The sequence below is a fragment of the Juglans microcarpa x Juglans regia genome, chromosome 2S (genome assembly GCF_004785595.1).
Source record: "Juglans microcarpa x Juglans regia isolate MS1-56 chromosome 2S, Jm3101_v1.0, whole genome shotgun sequence".
Lineage (NCBI taxonomy): Eukaryota > Viridiplantae > Streptophyta > Magnoliopsida > Fagales > Juglandaceae > Juglans > Juglans microcarpa x Juglans regia.
The window spans coordinates 9,849,026-9,867,703 of record NC_054597.1 but is presented as its reverse complement, the minus strand read 5'-3'; the positions used below and the strand labels follow the sequence as shown (position 1 = coordinate 9,867,703).

General features: G+C 42.9%; 1 protein-coding gene across 1 annotated transcript; it reads left to right on the top strand.

The window, feature by feature from the left end:
* The first annotated feature begins 1,523 nt into the window (after positions 1-1,523).
* LOC121253341 (40S ribosomal protein S6-like) lies at positions 1,524-13,669 on the top strand. Its single transcript, XM_041153368.1, has 5 exons — positions 1,524-1,672; positions 12,630-12,687; positions 12,775-12,883; positions 13,072-13,344; positions 13,431-13,669. Exons 1-5 carry the CDS (start codon positions 1,524-1,526, stop codon positions 13,667-13,669), a joined length of 828 nt encoding a protein of 275 aa, XP_041009302.1.
* The last annotated feature ends 5,009 nt before the right edge of the window (positions 13,670-18,678 follow it).

The window sequence follows — 18,678 nt, the reverse complement described above, 5'->3', positions numbered from 1 at the left end:
AGTAGTCTGCTGGGGGTGTGGACAATCTGGGCACGTCAAGAAAAATTGTCCAAGAGCAGGAGCAGGTTCGGCAAGTGGCTCCAAGTCAGTAAATGGAGATACTGGTAATGAAACTAACGTTGTGTCTCTCTCCATGGAAGACGATGTCTGTTAAAGGGACATGTACATCCTCGTGGCATGTCGCTAATTCTCAATGTTGCCATGATAGAGGATGTGTTAATGTTAGTGGGTCCACAAGTTTGCACACAGGCATTGGTTTGGCATTAATGCAGAGTGTGTGGTGGAAATTTATGTCGATGACTGATGAACTTCCAGGAAAGCCAAACGTGGAAGTTGCACCATAATTTTTCAGCAAGGTTATTTTCGACATGGGCTGAAATTGAAATGTTTGGAATTGATTTATTCTGAGTGGGTATGCTTTTACGGTGGAGCATGATAGCAAAAGTTATGAAGATCTTCATTGCAGTGGAGCGTGACTGTGGGACCAGCCAAAGTCGCAAGGTGAAGATTGTTGGGTTTGCTCCTTTGGAGTCCCACATCGGTGGGAGAGAATTGAGGAGCAGGCCTCATGGCCTATAAATAGGGTGTTTGGCCTCCTAATTAATTACACCAAGTCATAAGCTTAATTAGTAACTTGTGACTCTAAAAAAAGTCCTCTATTAGCCTTTTCTTGTAAAAAGGAAAGAGGTGAGAGTTAAAGTTTTACTAGTGGGAAAGCTTTGTGGGTGTCATTTGGGGTGAGGAGAAAAATTGTGTGATTGTAATAATTTTTCACATAGTATATTTTCTTCTCTGGGTCTGGTGGTTTTTCTCCTGTTTTTTGGGAGTTTCTACGTAAATTTTTGTGTTGTTATTATTTCTCTGGTTTTCTTCATATTTCACCAAAAAGTGGATCCTGGGGTGAATTTGGTAGGTTCAAATTCCTAACAAAGTTTACCTATTGATCATGGTTCTTGCTACTTTATTGTCGTATTTGGCAGATACCAGAAGATGCTAGAAGCAATGCATCGCCGGTTTTGCTTGATGGGAAGAGAAGACAACAACTATCAAGGGGAGATTCAGTGCGAATATATATGAGCCAGCTGGGATGGGGGCTGTTCGTTGCAGATTTCACTTTCCCTCTAATAATGAAACACTGCGTTTCATTAAGCTTGATGAGTAAAATTTTTAAAATCATATGTAGTGTGTAGTATATGAGTACAATTTTCCTTAATAAATTGATATCGGGCCCAAACTAACTCGCAACGTATCTTCTTTCTACGACGCTTAATTAAAATTAAAATGGCGGCCCCAAGGATACGGTATCAGATTTACAGTATCCAAGTATCAGATTCACTCACAGATATTACCACTCTATCGTAAAAACATCCAAGAGTCCCCTTGTGTAAATATAGAAGTCTCTTCTCCACGCCCACGCCCACGACCCTGACAACAGACGCCCCAGTGGAGGAAGAGCAAGTGGCGGCATTTTTTCGTATCGGCGGCCGTAGCGGCGAGTCCATCAGAAATGAAGGTTCGCATCTATGAAACCCGGTCGTTCTCTATTCCTCCGAAACGTAGCTCTCACCTCTTTGTTATTCAATTTCTTTGTTTTTCTGTTGTTTCAATTCAACATCGCAAACCCAACCACTGGGTGCCAGAAGAAGCTTGAGATAGACGACGATACCAAGCTGTAGGAACCATATGCTCTCTGTTTCTTTTTCTCTCTCGAACCTCAATTTTCCTTTGCTTTTTTAAGTTTTATGGATGGTGTTGGAATCGATTTCTTTTTTTTTATCCGATATATACCTTCGTTCGTACTTGTGATTGTGGATTTGTTTCTTTATTTCCCGAATTTTGGGTTTGGTTGCCGTGGTGTTCCTTGGAAAATATCGAAGTCGATTTTTTGTATGTAAAACTGTTGTTAGTGACAGTCCATGCAAACTTCCAAATAAACCATATCCCTCACAGTTTTGAGTTTAGATGATATCTCACATTTCGATGGACAGTACATCATATCGCCCATTTTGTCTATGATAACCTGTATCATATATTACAATTAACAAGCGTGCAGCAGACTGTTTTCGAAGCTTATATATAAGCACAGAGATAGAATAACAAATATATCTATGTGTGTTTGTGTCTATGTAACGCCCCAAATCCGGGTGACTTGGAGAATTTCTACTTGTCACTCATAAACATATCTCCCAACACATCCAAAGAATAAACTCAAAAAAAAACTTCATAAATGAAATTAATCTCAAATCTTCTCAATAATCTCGTTACAAACTCCACACAATCTTTAATGCTATAATAATAAATCTAAGGGGTCCATAACCTCCCGATAGTCATAACAAACCAACTAAATCTTTCATAAATCTTACTAAACTTAAGACATAAATAAAACTCAAAGATATTAAAACTAAGAACACCAGAAGTCCTTCTTCTACCAACATCTCCTCAGCTTAGACACAAACAGCATTCTAATCCAGGTCCTCATTTGGACTCACCACATCATCTGAAAAATATTATAATGATAGGGGGTGAGTTATCAATAACTCAGTAAGCAGAAATCATATGCTAGCGTGCAAACATGAGCATTTATCAAGGAGAGTATGCAGAACAAAATATTTTTCCAGAGTTATCATGCAGAACAGAACATATTTTCAAAATAACAGAGCGATGGTTTTAAAACAAGTAAAACCCATGGTACTTTGGCATAATATAAACTGAGTATCATCATCAAATCAAACAGAGCATCAAACAGAGCAGAGACCATGTTTCACCCCCGTGGTAGGGTTGTGCTAACCCCGGTGGCCAAACCAGGCAGAGACAGAGGTGAAATCTTTCCTTTATTCTTCTCGGAGCCCCGAGTGTGCACACAGGAAAGACCACAATAAAACCACTTTGTTTCCAAAGTGGGTGCACTCAGAGACAGAGAAGTTGGTACCAACCCAAACAGAGCAGAGCATAACAGAGCAGAGCAGAGCAAAGCAGAGACAGAGTCAGATACGAAAACCAGTACACCATGCCAAAGGTTTTCAAATGTTATATCAAAATAATACAGAGTACCGAAACAGAATCAGACAGTTTACCGACACTGAACACAAAAGTCAGAACATCTTTCTAAATAAATGTACAACTTTTCATATTCTCAATATCGCTCATTTTTCAGATTTCAGAAACCACATGACAGAATTTAGCTCATGTCTACACAATGCATGCCAGAACATATTTTTCCTTTTTCGTACAGATTTCATGAGTATGCAGATGAGTGACCGAGGTTGATCTTTATTTTCACAAGTTCCCAACACAACACAAAATATGCAAAGTTTTCAGAAAATCAACCTCAGTCTTATTAACTTGTATAAAACCTAGCATAGGAACCCCGCTTACCTGACTCCTGCAGCGTATTATCTATGACTTGAATACGATCTCTATCCGTCTCGCCACCTATTTATAAGATAATATAAACTAAATATTAAAGTCCAACAATACACAATTGGTCTTAAACAACTCAAGAACTCAAACTCTAGACCATAATTCAACGAGTTTAATCAAACTTAACTAGCCAAATAACAATCCGGACAGCCCACACTTCGACCCAAAATATTCTATACTAAACTCAGTACGTTGGCTATAAGTGGAGACTGATTCGGAACTGAAAAAGTGTTTGCTGAAAGTTGGCTCGACAGTTGGCTCGAGCCAAGTTCGCTCGAGCGAAGGCAAGTCAGAGAGGTTCGCTCAAGTCTCGCTCGACACTCCGCTCGAGCTAAAGCAAGACAGAGAGGTTCGCTCGAGTCTCGCTCGACACTCCGCTCGAGCGAATGCAAGACAGAGAGGTTCGCTCAAGTCTCGCTCGACACTCCGCTCGAGCGAATGCAAGTCAGAGAGGTTCGCTCGAGTCTCGCTCGACACTCCGCTCAAGCCAATGCTCATTTGGCTGTTCGCTCGAATCGCGCTCGACAGTCTGCTCGAGCGAAGTACGCAGATTTTGCCAACAAAACCAGTTTACACTACACAAAGCACTCTTCTTTCCATTCCCAACTCCATAACATAAAGTATAAACTAACACTTCCAAATATTTTCTCCACCACCAGTCCAACAATTCCACTACAATGAAACTTCAAATAATCCAAACCTAGGACAAAACACCAACCCGAAATACTCACCACGCAACAACCAGAAAAACTCACAAAAACTACTCAAACTCACAGCCAAAACAGATATTGCATCAAAAAGAAGATAAACCAAACCCAAAACTAAGAAGCAGAAATCGCACGGTTACAGAAGGAGAAACCGATACTTGGATGAGAAAGAAACCCTTACCAATCGAAAATGGAGGGGATGCGAATTGATGCCCGTGAGTTGCAGACGGAAACCAAAATGCAGAAATGGAGGAAAAACAGAGTATAGCAGACGGCAACACTCGGGAAACCAGAAGCAACGCAGCAACAGAAATCCACGTGAGGAGGTCTAGGGCATGGGATTCAGAAACTCAAACTAATGCCAACAACAGGAAATAAAGATGAAACCGAAAAGCAAAGAGAGACGTGCGCGAGAGAGATGCGGGAGAAACTGAAACTGAAACAGAGAAATGCGGAAAGAAACGGAAGTTGAAGGAGAAAACACTCACCTCAAAAACGACGTCGTTCAGGATTCTCACTAAACACGAAAATGGCTGGGCCATTTTCACGCACTGATCCGGGCCACTTTGATGAAGAGGCAGGGCCTTACATTCTCCCCCCTTACAAGAATTCCGTCCTCGGAATTCGTTACAAGCTATAATAATTTATTTCGAACAAGTGAGGATACTTTACTCGCATCTCTTCCTCGAATTCCCAAGATGCTTCATTGATAGCATGATTATTCCACAATACTTTAACCAAAGAAATAGTTCGATTCCGCAATACTTGCTCTTTCCTGTCCAGAATCCGCAATGGTTCCTCGGTGTAGGTCATGTCCTCTTGAATCTGCAAGGGTTCATGATATATGATGTGAGTGGGGTCATGGATGTACTTCCTCAACATGGACACATGGAACACGTTATGCACTCCCGAGAACGCCGGTGGTAGAGCCACCCTGTACGCCACCGGTCCAAACCGATCAAGAATCTCAAACGGCCCAATGTATCTAGGACTCAACTTACCTTTCTTTCCGAATCTCATAACTCCTTTCATTGGGGAAATTCTCACGAAAACCTTATCTCCCATCGCAAACTCTAACTGACGGCGGCGTTTATCTGCATAGCTCTTCTGTCGACTTTGAGCTGCTTTCATTCTAGCCCGAATGATATCTATCTTTTCGGTGGTCTGCTGAATAATCTCTGGCCCTAGAAGTTTCCTTTCACCTACTTCATCCCAATACAATGGAGACCTACATCTCCTGCCATACAAAACCTCGTAAGGTGCCATCCCAATGCTAGCCTGGAAGCTATTATTATATGCAAACTCAACCAATGGTAAATGTTGCATCCAAGATCCCTTGAAATCCATCAAGCATGCCCTCAACATGTCTTCTAAAATCTGAATAGTTCTTTCTGACTGTCCATCTGTCTGAGGATGAAAAGCAGTACTGAAACTTAGCTGAGTACCCATTGCCTCCTGTAAGCTTCGCCAGAACTTCGAGGTAAAGCGAGGATCTCTATCCGACACAATGGATACCGGTACTCCATGCAACCTCACTATCTCCCGCACATACAGTTCAACTAGTTTCTCTAGTTTATAAGAAACTTTAATGGGCACAAAACGGGCGGTCTTCGATAAGCGATCCACGATCACCCATATAGCATCTTGCCCGCTTACGGTCCTTGGTAGACCTGTCACAAAATCCATGGAGATATGTTCCCATTTCCACTCTGGAATCTGAAGTGGCTGTAATAATCCTGCAGGTCTCTGATGTTCCGCCTTCACTTGTTGGCAAGTCAGGCATTGTTCTACGAATTTAGCAATTTCCCTTTTCATGCCATTCCACCAAAAGGACTCTCTCAAATCCCGATACATCTTGGTACTCCCTGGGTGAACAGTATACAAAGAACGGTGTGCCTCTTCAAGAATCAACCTTTTTAGTTCATCATCAGCAGGTATGCATACTCTACTCCTAAACCTCAAAACTCCATCCTTGGAAATACAAAAATCAGGTTTGTCCCCGTTTCCGATCTCTTCCCTTAGCTTCACCAACTCTGAGTCCACTTTCTGAGCATCTTTGATTCTATCTATCAAAGCAGGTTGAACCACTAAACTGGCCATGACAGCACTTGTATCACTAGAAAAGACTTCAATACCGGCTATTTCTAAATACATCAGCAACCTATGCTGAGTGGTAATAGCTGCAATTGTCGGTCCCACTGACTTCCTACTTAAAGCGTCGGCTACAACATTAGCTTTGCCTGGGTGATAATTAATGGTGCAATCATAATCCTTGATCAACTCAAGCCACCTCCTTTGTCTCATGTTTAATTCTTTTTGGGTAAAGAAATACTTCAAACTCTTGTGATCCGTAAAAATTTTGCACTTTTCTCCATACAAGTAATGTCTCCAAAGCTTAAGTGCAAAAAATGACTGCCGCGAGTTCCAGATCATGAGTGGGATAATTCTGCTCATACACTTTCAGTTGGCGTGAGGCATAAGCTATAACCTTCCCATGTTGCATCAATACACACCCCAAACCAAGCCTAGAAGCATCGCTATAGACAACAAATCCGCCTCTAGCTGTGGGAACTGTTAACACTGGGGCTGACACTAATCTCTGTTTCAACTCTTGGAAGCTTTCTTCACACTTTGCTGTCCATTCAAACCTATTATTTTTTCTAGTGAGTGCAGTGAGAGGGACTGCTATCTTGGAAAACCCATCAATGAATCGACGGTAATACCCCGCCAATCCCAAAAAGCTTCTAACCTCATGAACATTCCTCGGTGCCGACCAATTAACCACGACTTCCACTTTTCCTGGGTCCACTGAAATACCATCCTTCGAAACTACATGCCCCAGAAACGTGATTGAATCAAGCCAAAATTCACACTTCTTCAACTTAGCAAACAACTGCTTGTCTCTGAGTGTCCCAAGTACCAACTTCAAATGTTCTTCATGCTCGGTCTCGCTTTTGGAGTATATCAGTATATCATCAATAAAGACAACCACAAACTTATCCAAAAACTCATGGAACACCCTGTTCATCAAGTCCATAAATACGGCTGGGGCGTTAGTCAGGCCAAAAGGCATGACCAAAAACTCATAATGGCCATAACGGGTTCTGAACGCCGTCTTAGCCACGTCTTCAGCTCTGATCTTCAACTGGTGGTAACCTGATCGAAGATCAATCTTCGAAAATACTTGAGCACCCTGAAGCTGATCAAACAAATCTTCTATACGGGGTAGCGGGTACTTATTCTTTATGGTCACCCGATTAAGTTCCCTATAATCGATACACATTCTCATCGATCCATCCTTCTTCTTCACAAAAAGAATTGGAGCTCCCCAAGGTGAAACACTGGGCCTGATGAAACCCTTATCTAACAAATCTTGCAACTGCTCTTTGAGTTCCGCTAATTCAGATGGCGCCATGCGATAAGGTGCTTTCGAAAGGGGTGCCGTGCCTGGAACTAACTCAATAGCAAACTCTACCTCCCGCTCGGGTGGAAGTCCCGATAAATCTTCAGGGAAGACCTCTGGATAATCTCTCACAACAGGTATCTGTTCCAACATCACTTCCCCCTTTGGTGCTTCTACCACACAGGCTAGGAATCCCTGACAACCATCATGCAACAGTTTTCCAACCTGAATGGCAGAAATGATGGGTGGAGTCAACCTCACTTTTGACCCTGTGAACCGAAATTCACCTTCATCAGGGGGTCTGAAAACCACTTCCTTTTTAGCACAATCAATACTGGCGTGATAGGAAGCCAGCCAATCCATACCCAAAATTACATCAAACCCAACCATGTGGAAAACTATTAAATCTGCTGGCATCAGTCTTCCCTCTATAGAAAGAGGGCATCCAGGTAAAATCTCACTACAGACTACAAAATTTCCTGTTGGGGTCGCAATCACTAACTTGTTCCTTAACCTTTCAGTATCTAAAGTGCAAAATCTAGAGTACGCCGTGGAAACAAAAGAATGTGTCGCTCCCGAGTCAAATAACACAAAAGCATTACTAGAAAATAGAGAAAGAGTACCTGTGATTCACATTCAAACTCATCCATGAACCAAGAATATTCAAAGTCTTAACCAGAATCAATCAAAGAAAAGAAAATAATAGAAACTATAAATCCTTGAAGTAAAACCAAAGAGTCATACCAGTGATCACGTCATTCCTACCCTCAACTTCTCCAGGTGTTAGTGCAAAGACTCGAGCAGGCGCAGCAGGACGTTGATTGCTGCCCCGGGCTGATACTTCATTCCTCTGAGGTGGCGGTATGAATGTCTGGTTGTTCCTATTTTGCATTGGGCAATCCCTGATGTAGTGACCTGTTTTGCCACAACGAAAACACAATCCCGCCCCTTTTCTGCACTCTCCGGAGTGCACTTGATTGCATGTCCTACACTGGTAGGGCTGTTGATTACTCTGAACCAGCCTTTTTCCCGAACTACTACCTTCATTCCTCTTTTTCCATAGTCCCTGATCCATGCCAGACTGATACCCAGTAGGAGTAGTCCTTTTTCTCTGTTCATGCATTGCAGCGCTTCTTTGAAGGGTTCTTTCAAAAACTGTTGCTTTATCCACCAATTCTGAGAAGTTCCGAATCTGGAAACCCACCACACGCACGTACAGTTTCTCATTCAGTCCTTGCTCAAATTTGCGTGCTTTCTTTTCCTCATCGGGAATCAAATAAGTAGCAAAACGGGATAACTCAGTAAATCTAGCAGCATACTGATGTACCGTCATGGTTCCCTGAACCAAGGTGGCAAATTCCATAGCCTTGTCCTCACGGAAAGAGCTAGGGAAGAAGCGCTCAAGAAAGATCTGCTTGAAGTGCAGCCAACTGACTATCTCTGTCCCCTCAGCTTCCCTGATAGATCTTTCAGAGATCCACCACCTCTTCGCTTCCCCAGTAAGCTTGAATGTGGCGTACGCCACTTTTTGCTCCTCAGTACAAGTTAGGACTCGCAAAATCTCCTCAATGTCCTGAACCCAATCCTCCGCCAAAGTTGGATCGCCTCTCCCATCAAATAAAGGAGGGTGCATACGATTGAATTGCTCAACAGTACAACCCCCTTCATTGAAATTACGCTGGCGACCCGTGGGATTTTGCACAAGGTCATCAATTAACTGATGTGCAGCTGCTCGTAACACGTCGGAAGCACTCGGGTTTGCTTCCCTTTCATTCTCGATCGCATTCAGATCCGACATGCTTCGTTCTCTACGACGAGGTGGCATCCTGACAAAATAACTAGAATTTTTAAAAAAAATCGCTTCGAAAATAGAATTTATAAGAACATAGAAAATTAGTGGTATTTGTAAAAACAAAACGTATATATATATTAGAATTCAAAAATATAGGAATATCTATAACAGAGACAAAAGAGGAACGCACAACGGTAGTAATAGTCAATCTCTCCAAATTTAACATCTTACTCCATCTGAGTATTTAAGAAGGCTCCGCCACTAAACTAAACCTTAATCAACATGAATTTAGTTCATAGACCTATGAAATACCACACTTCATAGTTATTCGCAAAGCCTGCGAATTCTAAGACTTCCCACTTCAACAATATTCAATCCTATGCACCCACAGAAATCTAAACCTCCTAGGTTTATAGTATGCAGAATTCTAACCTGTCTCTGATACCAAATGTAACGCCCCAAATCCGGGTGACTTGGAGAATTTCTACTTGTCACTCATAAACATATCTCCCAACACATCCAAAGAATAAACTCAAAAAAAAACTTCATAAATGAAATTAATCTCAAATCTTCTCAATAATCTCGTTACAAACTCCACACAATCTTTAATGCTATAATAATAAATCTAAGGGGTCCATAACCTCCCGATAGTCATAACAAACCAACTAAATCTTTCATAAATCTTACTAAACTTAAGACATAAATAAAACTCAAAGATATTAAAACTAAGAACACCAGAAGTCCTTCTTCTACCAACATCTCCTCAGCTTAGACACAAACAGCATTCTAATCCAGGTCCTCATTTGGACTCACCACATCATTTGAAAAATATTATAATGATAGGGGGTGAGTTATCAATAACTCAGTAAGCAGAAATCATATGCTAGCGTGCAAACATGAGCATTTATCAAGGAGAGTATGCAGAACAAAATATTTTTCCAGAGTTATCATGCAGAACAGAACATATTTTCAAAATAACAGAGCGATGGTTTTAAAACAAGTAAAACCCATGGTACTTTGGCATAATATAAACTGAGTATCATCATCAAATCAAACAGAGCATCAAACAGAGCAGAGACCATGTTTCACCCCCGTGGTAGGGTTGTGCTAACCCCGGTGGCCAAACCAGGCAGAGACAGAGGTGAAATCTTTCCTTTATTCTTCTCGGAGCCCCGAGTGTGCACACAGGAAAGACCACAATAAAACCACTTTGTTTCCAAAGTGGGTGCACTCAGAGACAGAGAAGTTGGTACCAACCCAAACAGAGCAGAGCATAACAGAGCAGAGCAGAGCAAAGCAGAGACAGAGTCAGATACGAAAACCAGTACACCATGCCAAAGGTTTTCAAATGTTATATCAAAATAATACAGAGTACCGAAACAGAATCAGACAGTTTACCGACACTGAACACAAAAGTCAGAACATCTTTCTAAATAAATGTACAACTTTTCATATTCTCAATATCGCTCATTTTTCAGATTTCAGAAACCACATGACAGAATTTAGCTCATGTCTACACAATGCATGCCAGAACATATTTTTCCTTTTTCGTACAGATTTCATGAGTATGCAGATGAGTGACCGAGGTTGATCTTTATTTTCACAAGTTCCCAACACAACACAAAATATGCAAAGTTTTCAGAAAATCAACTTCAGTCTTATTAACTTGTATAAAACCTAGCATATGAACCCCGCTTACCTGACTCCTGCAGCGTATTATCTATGACTTGAATACGATCTCTATCCGTCTCGCCACCTATTTATAAGATAATATAAACTAAATATTAAAGTCCAACAATACACAATTGGTCTTAAACAACTCAAGAACTCAAACTCTAGACTATAATTCAACGAGTTTAATCAAACTTAACTAGCCAAATAACAATCCGGACAGCCCACACTTCGACCCAAAATATTCTATACTAAACTCAGTACGTTGGCTATAAGTGGAGACTGATTCGGAACTGAAAAAGTGTTTGCTGAAAGTTGGCTCGACAGTTGGCTCGAGCCAAGTTCGCTCGAGCGAAGGCAAGTCAGAGAGGTTCGCTCAAGTCTCGCTCGACACTCCGCTCGAGCTAAAGCAAGACAGAGAGGTTCGCTCGAGTCTCGCTCGACACTCCGCTCGAGCGAATGCAAGACAGAGAGGTTCGCTCAAGTCTCGCTCGACACTCCGCTCGAGCGAATGCAAGTCAGAGAGGTTCGCTCGAGTCTCGCTCGACACTCCGCTCAAGCCAATGCTCATTTGGCTGTTCGCTCGAATCGCGCTCGACAGTCTGCTCGAGCGAAGTACGCAGATTTTGCCAACAAAACCAGTTTACACTACACAAAGCACTCTTCTTTCCATTCCCAACTCCATAACATAAAGTATAAACTAACACTTCCAAATATTTTCTCCACCACCAGTCCAACAATTCCACTACAATGAAACTTCAAATAATCCAAACCTAGGACAAAACACCAACCCGAAATACTCACCACGCAACAACCAGAAAAACTCACAAAAACTACTCAAACTCACAGCCAAAACAGATATTGCATCAAAAAGAAGATAAACCAAACCCAAAACTAAGAAGCAGAAATCGCACGGTTACAGAAGGAGAAACCGATACTTGGATGAGAAAGAAACCCTTACCAATCGAAAATGGAGGGGATGCGAATTGATGCCCGTGAGTTGCAGACGGAAACCAAAATGCAGAAATGGAGGAAAAACAGAGTATAGCAGACGGCAACACTCGGGAAACCAGAAGCAACGCAGCAACAGAAATCCACGTGAGGAGGTCTAGGGCATGGGATTCAGAAACTCAAACTAATGCCAACAACAGGAAATAAAGATGAAACCGAAAAGCAAAGAGAGACGTGCGCGAGAGAGATGCGGGAGAAACTGAAACTGAAACAGAGAAATGCGGAAAGAAACGGAAGTTGAAGGAGAAAACACTCACCTCAAAAACGACGTCGTTCAGGATTCTCACTAAACACGAAAATGGCTGGGCCATTTTCACGCACTGATCCGGGCCACTTTGATGAAGAGGCAGGGCCTTACAGTCTATATGGTGGATATGTGGATAGACATTTTTTTTTTTTATAAGAATATGGATAGACATATACACCCACCCATCCACCCACACTTATTATTACATTTTGATTGACATGCATGTTTGTATATAGTACGTGTATACATGCAGTTTGTCCGGTGTATGTGTCTGCTTGCGTATTTATACTACGAGCATTCTGTTTTCTTCTCGTCATTACCAAAATTATTCTGATGGAGAAGTAACCATGATTGCATATTGTTGGATTACTATTTCAGCCGCGCATTTTGGGACAATAGGATCTCCCAAGAAGTCAGTGGAGATGCAGTGGGTGATGTATGCTTTTACCAGTTTTGTTTTCAATCTTTTGCTATGTTTTTGTACCAAGTTATGTGGACGGAGGTTTTTTCTATGTTCTGGCAGGAGCTCAGAGGCTATGTGTTTAAGATAATGGGAGGCTGTGATAAGCAAGGTTTTCCAATGAAGCAAGGAGTGCTGACTCCAGGCCGTGTTCGTCTGTTGCTCCACAGAGGTTTGTTTATTGTGTGTCAGTCTTATGCTCGTGTTTTTTAGTGGAAGTATCCAAGTGCATAAGTTTTGGATTCCTTGTGGTTGTTTTCCATATCTGGATTGCTGGTTGCGCAACTTCTTGTTGTTGCAGTTTTTTTGTGGTGATGCAAGCTGGTTTGGATTTTTTTTTTCCCCTTTATTTTTGTACAGGAACCACTTGTTTCCGTGGTTATGGCAGGAGGAATGGAGAGCGCAGAAGGAAGTCTGTCCGGGGATGTATTGTTAGTCCAGACCTCTCAGTTCTAAACCTTGTTATTGTGAAGAAAGGTGAGGAAGACCTTCCTGGTCTGACTGATGTTGAAAAGCCTAGAATGAGAGGTCCAAAGCGGGCATCAAAGATCCGCAAACTGTTCAACCTTTCAAAGGATGATGATGTTCGGAAGTATGTTAACACATACCGCAGAACCTTCACGACCAAGTCTGGTGAGTTTTCTCATTAGCCTATTAATTATGCCTTGTTTCAGTAGTTGGTTAGAAGCTATTGAAAAACTTGTTAAACTTATTTGCAGGCAAGAAGTGCAGTAAAGCTCCCAAGATTCAGAGGCTGGTGACTCCTTTGACTTTACAGAGGAAGCGGGGAAAAATTGCTGAGAAAAAGAAGAGAATTGCAAAGGCCAAGGCGGAAGCAGCTGAATATCAGAAGCTTCTTGCCACTCGTTTGAAGGAGCAGCGTGAACGTCGTAGTGAGAGCTTGGCAAAAAGGAGATCCAAGCTCTCTGGAGCTTCTAAGCCATCTGTAGATCACTAAGGTGCAATATTTTATACTTTTGTCGATTTAGTCTTGTCTGGATGATAGATAGCTGAGGTTAATACGAGTGTTTGTAGATTGCGAGATGTCATTGGACGTCCTGTTGCTCCTAATGTGAATTACCTTTGAAGTTTTGTTCGCTTTTATAGTGTTGAGGATCTGGATATTTTTTTGTGAGGATTTTCCTTTTTTTATTTTTTGCCATCAATTGTGCTTTGTGCACCATGAGCCTTGACTTCCAAATATTTTGCCCAATGGTTTCCGTTCATTTCTGATAATGCGACAGTACTAGTCAATGATGCATACCTTTTCTGGTGGTGTTCAATTAATACACTTTAGTAAATCTTCTCCGCAAAGAGGGATCATGGGTGTAAATGACGTGTTTCACACTACCAACCGTATGGATAACCTTGCATCGATGAAGGAAAATCTTGATACTTAAGTCAATAACAATGTAAAGATAAAATGTATATGAAAATGAAGATGATAATATTTGTTACATCTAGCAAGTTATTTATAAAAGGATGTGGTGTGATGGCGACTAACTCTAGTCACCAGTCAGTTTCTTGTGCTTATCCTTCACGATCCCTTATTAACTGGAGAAGATACCTCCTGTTTTGTAGGAGTTATCTTACTCAGAATATTTATGTCCAACTGTGGGCCTCATCCTTAGTTCTTCATGGTTATCTTATCTCGTGATTGTGGTTATGAGCCCTCTGTCTGTGGGGCTCCTAGCTTTAAGCTTCCAATAAGCCTTCTTAGACTTACGGATGGGCTTGACCTTAGAGATGGGTTCGAAGCCCAAGGGTCTAAATGTCCCCTCTAGTTACCCTGCCATGGGAAATTAAACAACTTTTTTTTTTAATCTATTACTTATCCCGCTAGTCTATAAGCATTTATTTATTCTTTTCCTTCTTTTGGCTATAGTCCATGCAAGGTGGTGTGCACCAGCCTCCACCCTTTCTTTTCTAGGAAAGACGTGGCTTGCATCAGCCATAACTATTCCCACTAATTTAATGATTTTTAAAATGAAGTGTAACTTCCGGTGCAACCAACCTTTCAGATTCCCAAGAAACCTCATTATTACCTTTCTCGGATGTGCTTTACACGCCATTTACTTTCTGTAACCTTTTTCTTTACTCTTCTTTGCTCTTTCATCTTCCTCATATTTCCCTTTGTTTTCTTCCCATTTCTTCATTCTTCCTTTCTCTTTGGATTCCTTCGTACTCCTCTCCGTTTTTCCTTACATCTCATTCTTCAAGATATTTTCAATGGCTAGTCGCAGCTCTGCCAAGAAATCCCTCAAACAAAAGCCTGAATCTTCTCTCGCCCATCAACCCACTTCCTTTGATGGGTATTCGTGGCGTTCAGTTCTAGACGTGGAAGACCTCGTCGAACTGAGGGAGTTATTCTGCATCCCTGAGTTGGTAGATATGAACATTCTGAAAATGGGGTGTATCAAGGAAGAGGGCTATGGCGGGGATGTAGCCCTAACAGTTTGTGCCCTAGCCCATGGGCTACGTCTTCCTTTCATCTGCCTAGTGCATGATGTCCGGTATTTCTTGAAGCTTGTTCCTGCCCATCTTCAAAGTAAAGCATGGCGCGTGCTGATGTGCGCCTTCGTTGTCTTCCGCCACTTTTTGGAGCCCCTTGGGGAGAGGTACTCCGACCTTACGGCGAAATAATTTGTTTCTTTTTATGAGGTGATGTCCTTGTCGGGGAATATTTGTAGCTTCCATGTTCGCGGGCAACGCTTAGCGGCCTTTGAAGGGCGTTATTCTAATGCCAAAGAATGGACTAGTAAGGTTTTCTTGATTTCCGGTAGTGGTTGGGAGTATTCCGCCGATGAGATGCTCATAAGGGATTACCTCGTTTCTGCCAACTGGGGCGTATCCCTTATGATAAACACATGTTATTGGAGTTGACTGATAGTCAACAAAATCGTGTGAACCTTGTTCGTGAATGGGCGAAGGACCACGATTGCAATGGTTTGTGGTTAGAAGACCTTCTTTCTGCTTCAAGTATTGATAGATTCTTGACGGTGCCTAGTTGTGCCCATGTCATGGGGAAAAAACTCAAACCGGTTCCCCTTCCAAAGAAAAGAAGTGCTCCCCAGACTGGGGGGCCAAAAATGAAACGCCCTCGTAGCGAGGGCACGATGCCTGTTAGTGCTTTTGGTTCTCCTGGGAAATTGGCGCAGGGGGTGGACGTGGATGTGACTGTTCCTGGCGAGGCTACGCAGGCAACATCCCCTGTTAAAGCCTCCCCGTCAGCATGCCCATGTCTTGACGACCTGGGTGCTTTGAAGCAGGCCATCAAGGACCTCTCGTTAGCCTATGATCTTGGACCCCCTTTAGGGGATGATTTTGTGAACGCCTCCCTTGAATCCTCATCGGTCCCTGTTGTGGACCCCGCATCTGGCGGCGAGAGTGATTTAAACGACAAATACGCTGCCTTTGATTTGGGCGTATATGGGGAATGGGTGCTTGATGTGCCTGTCTCGCGGTTTGTGACACTACGACTGAAGCTGTAGGTGGCAGCGCAACCTCCCGAGAGGGGCTAGATTCTTCTCTGCACTCCCTGCCTACAACTATTTCGAGCAACAAGACTCTGCCCACAGATCAGGATAGGGTGTCCATCCCTTCGCCAACTCCTTCATCATTTGGCGGGGATGGGGACATCACCCCTCGTGAGGGCAGCAATGCCCTTGAAGATCGGGTTGGTGGGCGAGTCAGAGTTTGCCAAGATGAATCAGTGTGGGAACAAGTTGGCACCCGTGTTGAAGATGTCTTGTCTGCGCCCACTCCTGAAGTTACTGTGGCCCCAGACCTTAGCTTGGGGTGGCCAGTGCGAGCTGAGGCCAATGCGATGAGGGATGACAGTCGGGTGGAGGATGTTGGCCCTCGTGCTTCTGCGCCTCCGTTAGACGTAGTAGTGGAACTGACCAGATGCCTGAGGAGAATGTTAGCTCTAGTAAGGCTCATTCTTTCCTTTTTTATTCATTTTTGTATATAGGTGCCTTTTGGTGCTTCAATGAGATTTTATCTAGCTTTTTATTCTTGTGCAAAATGTAGTGGCCTTGGCATCTTGGATCGTTGGATAGTCTGGTAAGGTTGGCTAGAGAGGTGAATGAGTTGCGGGAGGCGCAAGGAAGGTTGGAGTCTCAGCTAATTGCCACGAACAATGAAATTCTTCGATTGCACCCTCAGCTAGCTGCCGCTAGAGCTATTTGAGACAAAGCTTTTGGATAAGGGTATGGCGCGGGATTGGCGCGCCTGAAGATGCACCTGTTGGCCAACCCTCAGACCGACTTGAGAAGTCTAAACTTGGAAGATTTCAAGCCTGATGCAGCTACTTGTCAATATGCAGATTCTATGGGTCAGGACGTGATGCCAGACGCCTTTCCCCATCCCTCTCCTCAGGTGTCAAAAATTTGCTTTGATGTGTATTGATTATTAGGCCCCTGTTTTTGGGCACTTGTAAATCCTGCACTTTTTTTTCTAGACATTTTGGTTGTTGGGCCCCTGTTTTGGGCTTTTGTAAATCCTGCACTTCTTTTAAACATTTGGGTTGTTGATTTATACTGTTTTGCTCCTTTACTCCTTTTCGTGTTTTTGTTCTTCTCCTTTGGCGGTATTATTCACTGTTTAGTCCTTCACGCCTGCGGGCTTGCCTTTGTACTTGGGTTTAGTGGGTGGTTGTCTGTGAACTTGGGAGTCATGGGGTCTTCTGGACTCCATTGGGTGGTTGTCTGTGAACTTGGGAGTCTTCTGACCTCCATCCTTTCATTGATTGCACTAGGAGTGTGTTTACCAAGGCCTTTTCACCCTTTGTGCTTGCTCTGGCTGTGTTGCGAATATTCAACTTACCTTTCGGCTGCTAACATTGGAGAGGGTCGTGTGGTCTTCTGACCTCCATGCTCGTTCGACTGCACCGCGAGTGTGTAACTCAACTTCTGGTGGCCAACTTTGGAGAGGGTCGTGTGGTCTTCTGACCTTCAAGCCCATTCATTTGCAACGCGAGTGTGTCACTCGGCTTTTGGTGGCTAACTTTAGAGAGGGTCGTGTGGTCTTTTGACCTTCATGCCCGTTTGATTGCATCGCGAGTGTGTAACTTAACTTTCGGTGGCTAACTTTGGAGAGGATCGTGTGGTTTTCTGACATCCATGCCCATTCGTTTGCTAACTTTGGAGAGGGTCATGTGGTCTTCTAACCTCCATGCCTATTCGTTTGCACAGCTAGTGTGTCACTCAGCTTTCGGTGGCTAACGTTGGAAAGGGTCGTGTGGTATTCTGACCTCCACGCTCGTTCGACTGCATCACGAGTGTGTAACTTGACTTTCGGTGGCTAACAATGGAGAGGGTCGTGTGGTGTTCTGACCTCCACGCTCGTTTGATTGCACTGCAAGTGTGTCACTCAAATTCTGGTGGCTAACATTGGAGAGGGTCGTGTGGTCTTCTAACCTCCACGCCCGTTCGACTGTACCTCGAGTGTGTAACTCGACTTTCATTGGCTAACATTGGAGAGGGTCTTGTGGTTTTTTGACCTCCACGCCCGTTCGATTGCATTGCATGAGTGTTACTTGGCTTTCGGTGGCTAACATTGGAGAGGGTCGTGTAGTCTTATGATCTCCACACCTGTTCGATTGCACTGCAAGTATGTCACTTGGCTTCCGGTGGCTAACATTGGAAAGGGTCGTGTGGTCTTTTGACCTCCATGCCTGTTCGATTGCATTGCGAGTGTGTGACTTGACTTCCGGTGGCTAACATTGGAGAGGGTCGTGGGGTCTTCTGACCTCCGCGCCCGTTTCACGTAGTAATTGATCAAATACTTACACGTTTCTATTTCCTTGAGTCTCGAAAAATGTACATTCCAAAAAGCAGAAAATTATTTATGATATAAATAAATGTAAATGCATAATGAGATAAGCTTTCTAAGGATAAGACTTTTTTAGGTGCTCGGCTTTCCATGGATGTTATAGTTCTCTTCTCTCACTGTCTTTAAGCTGAT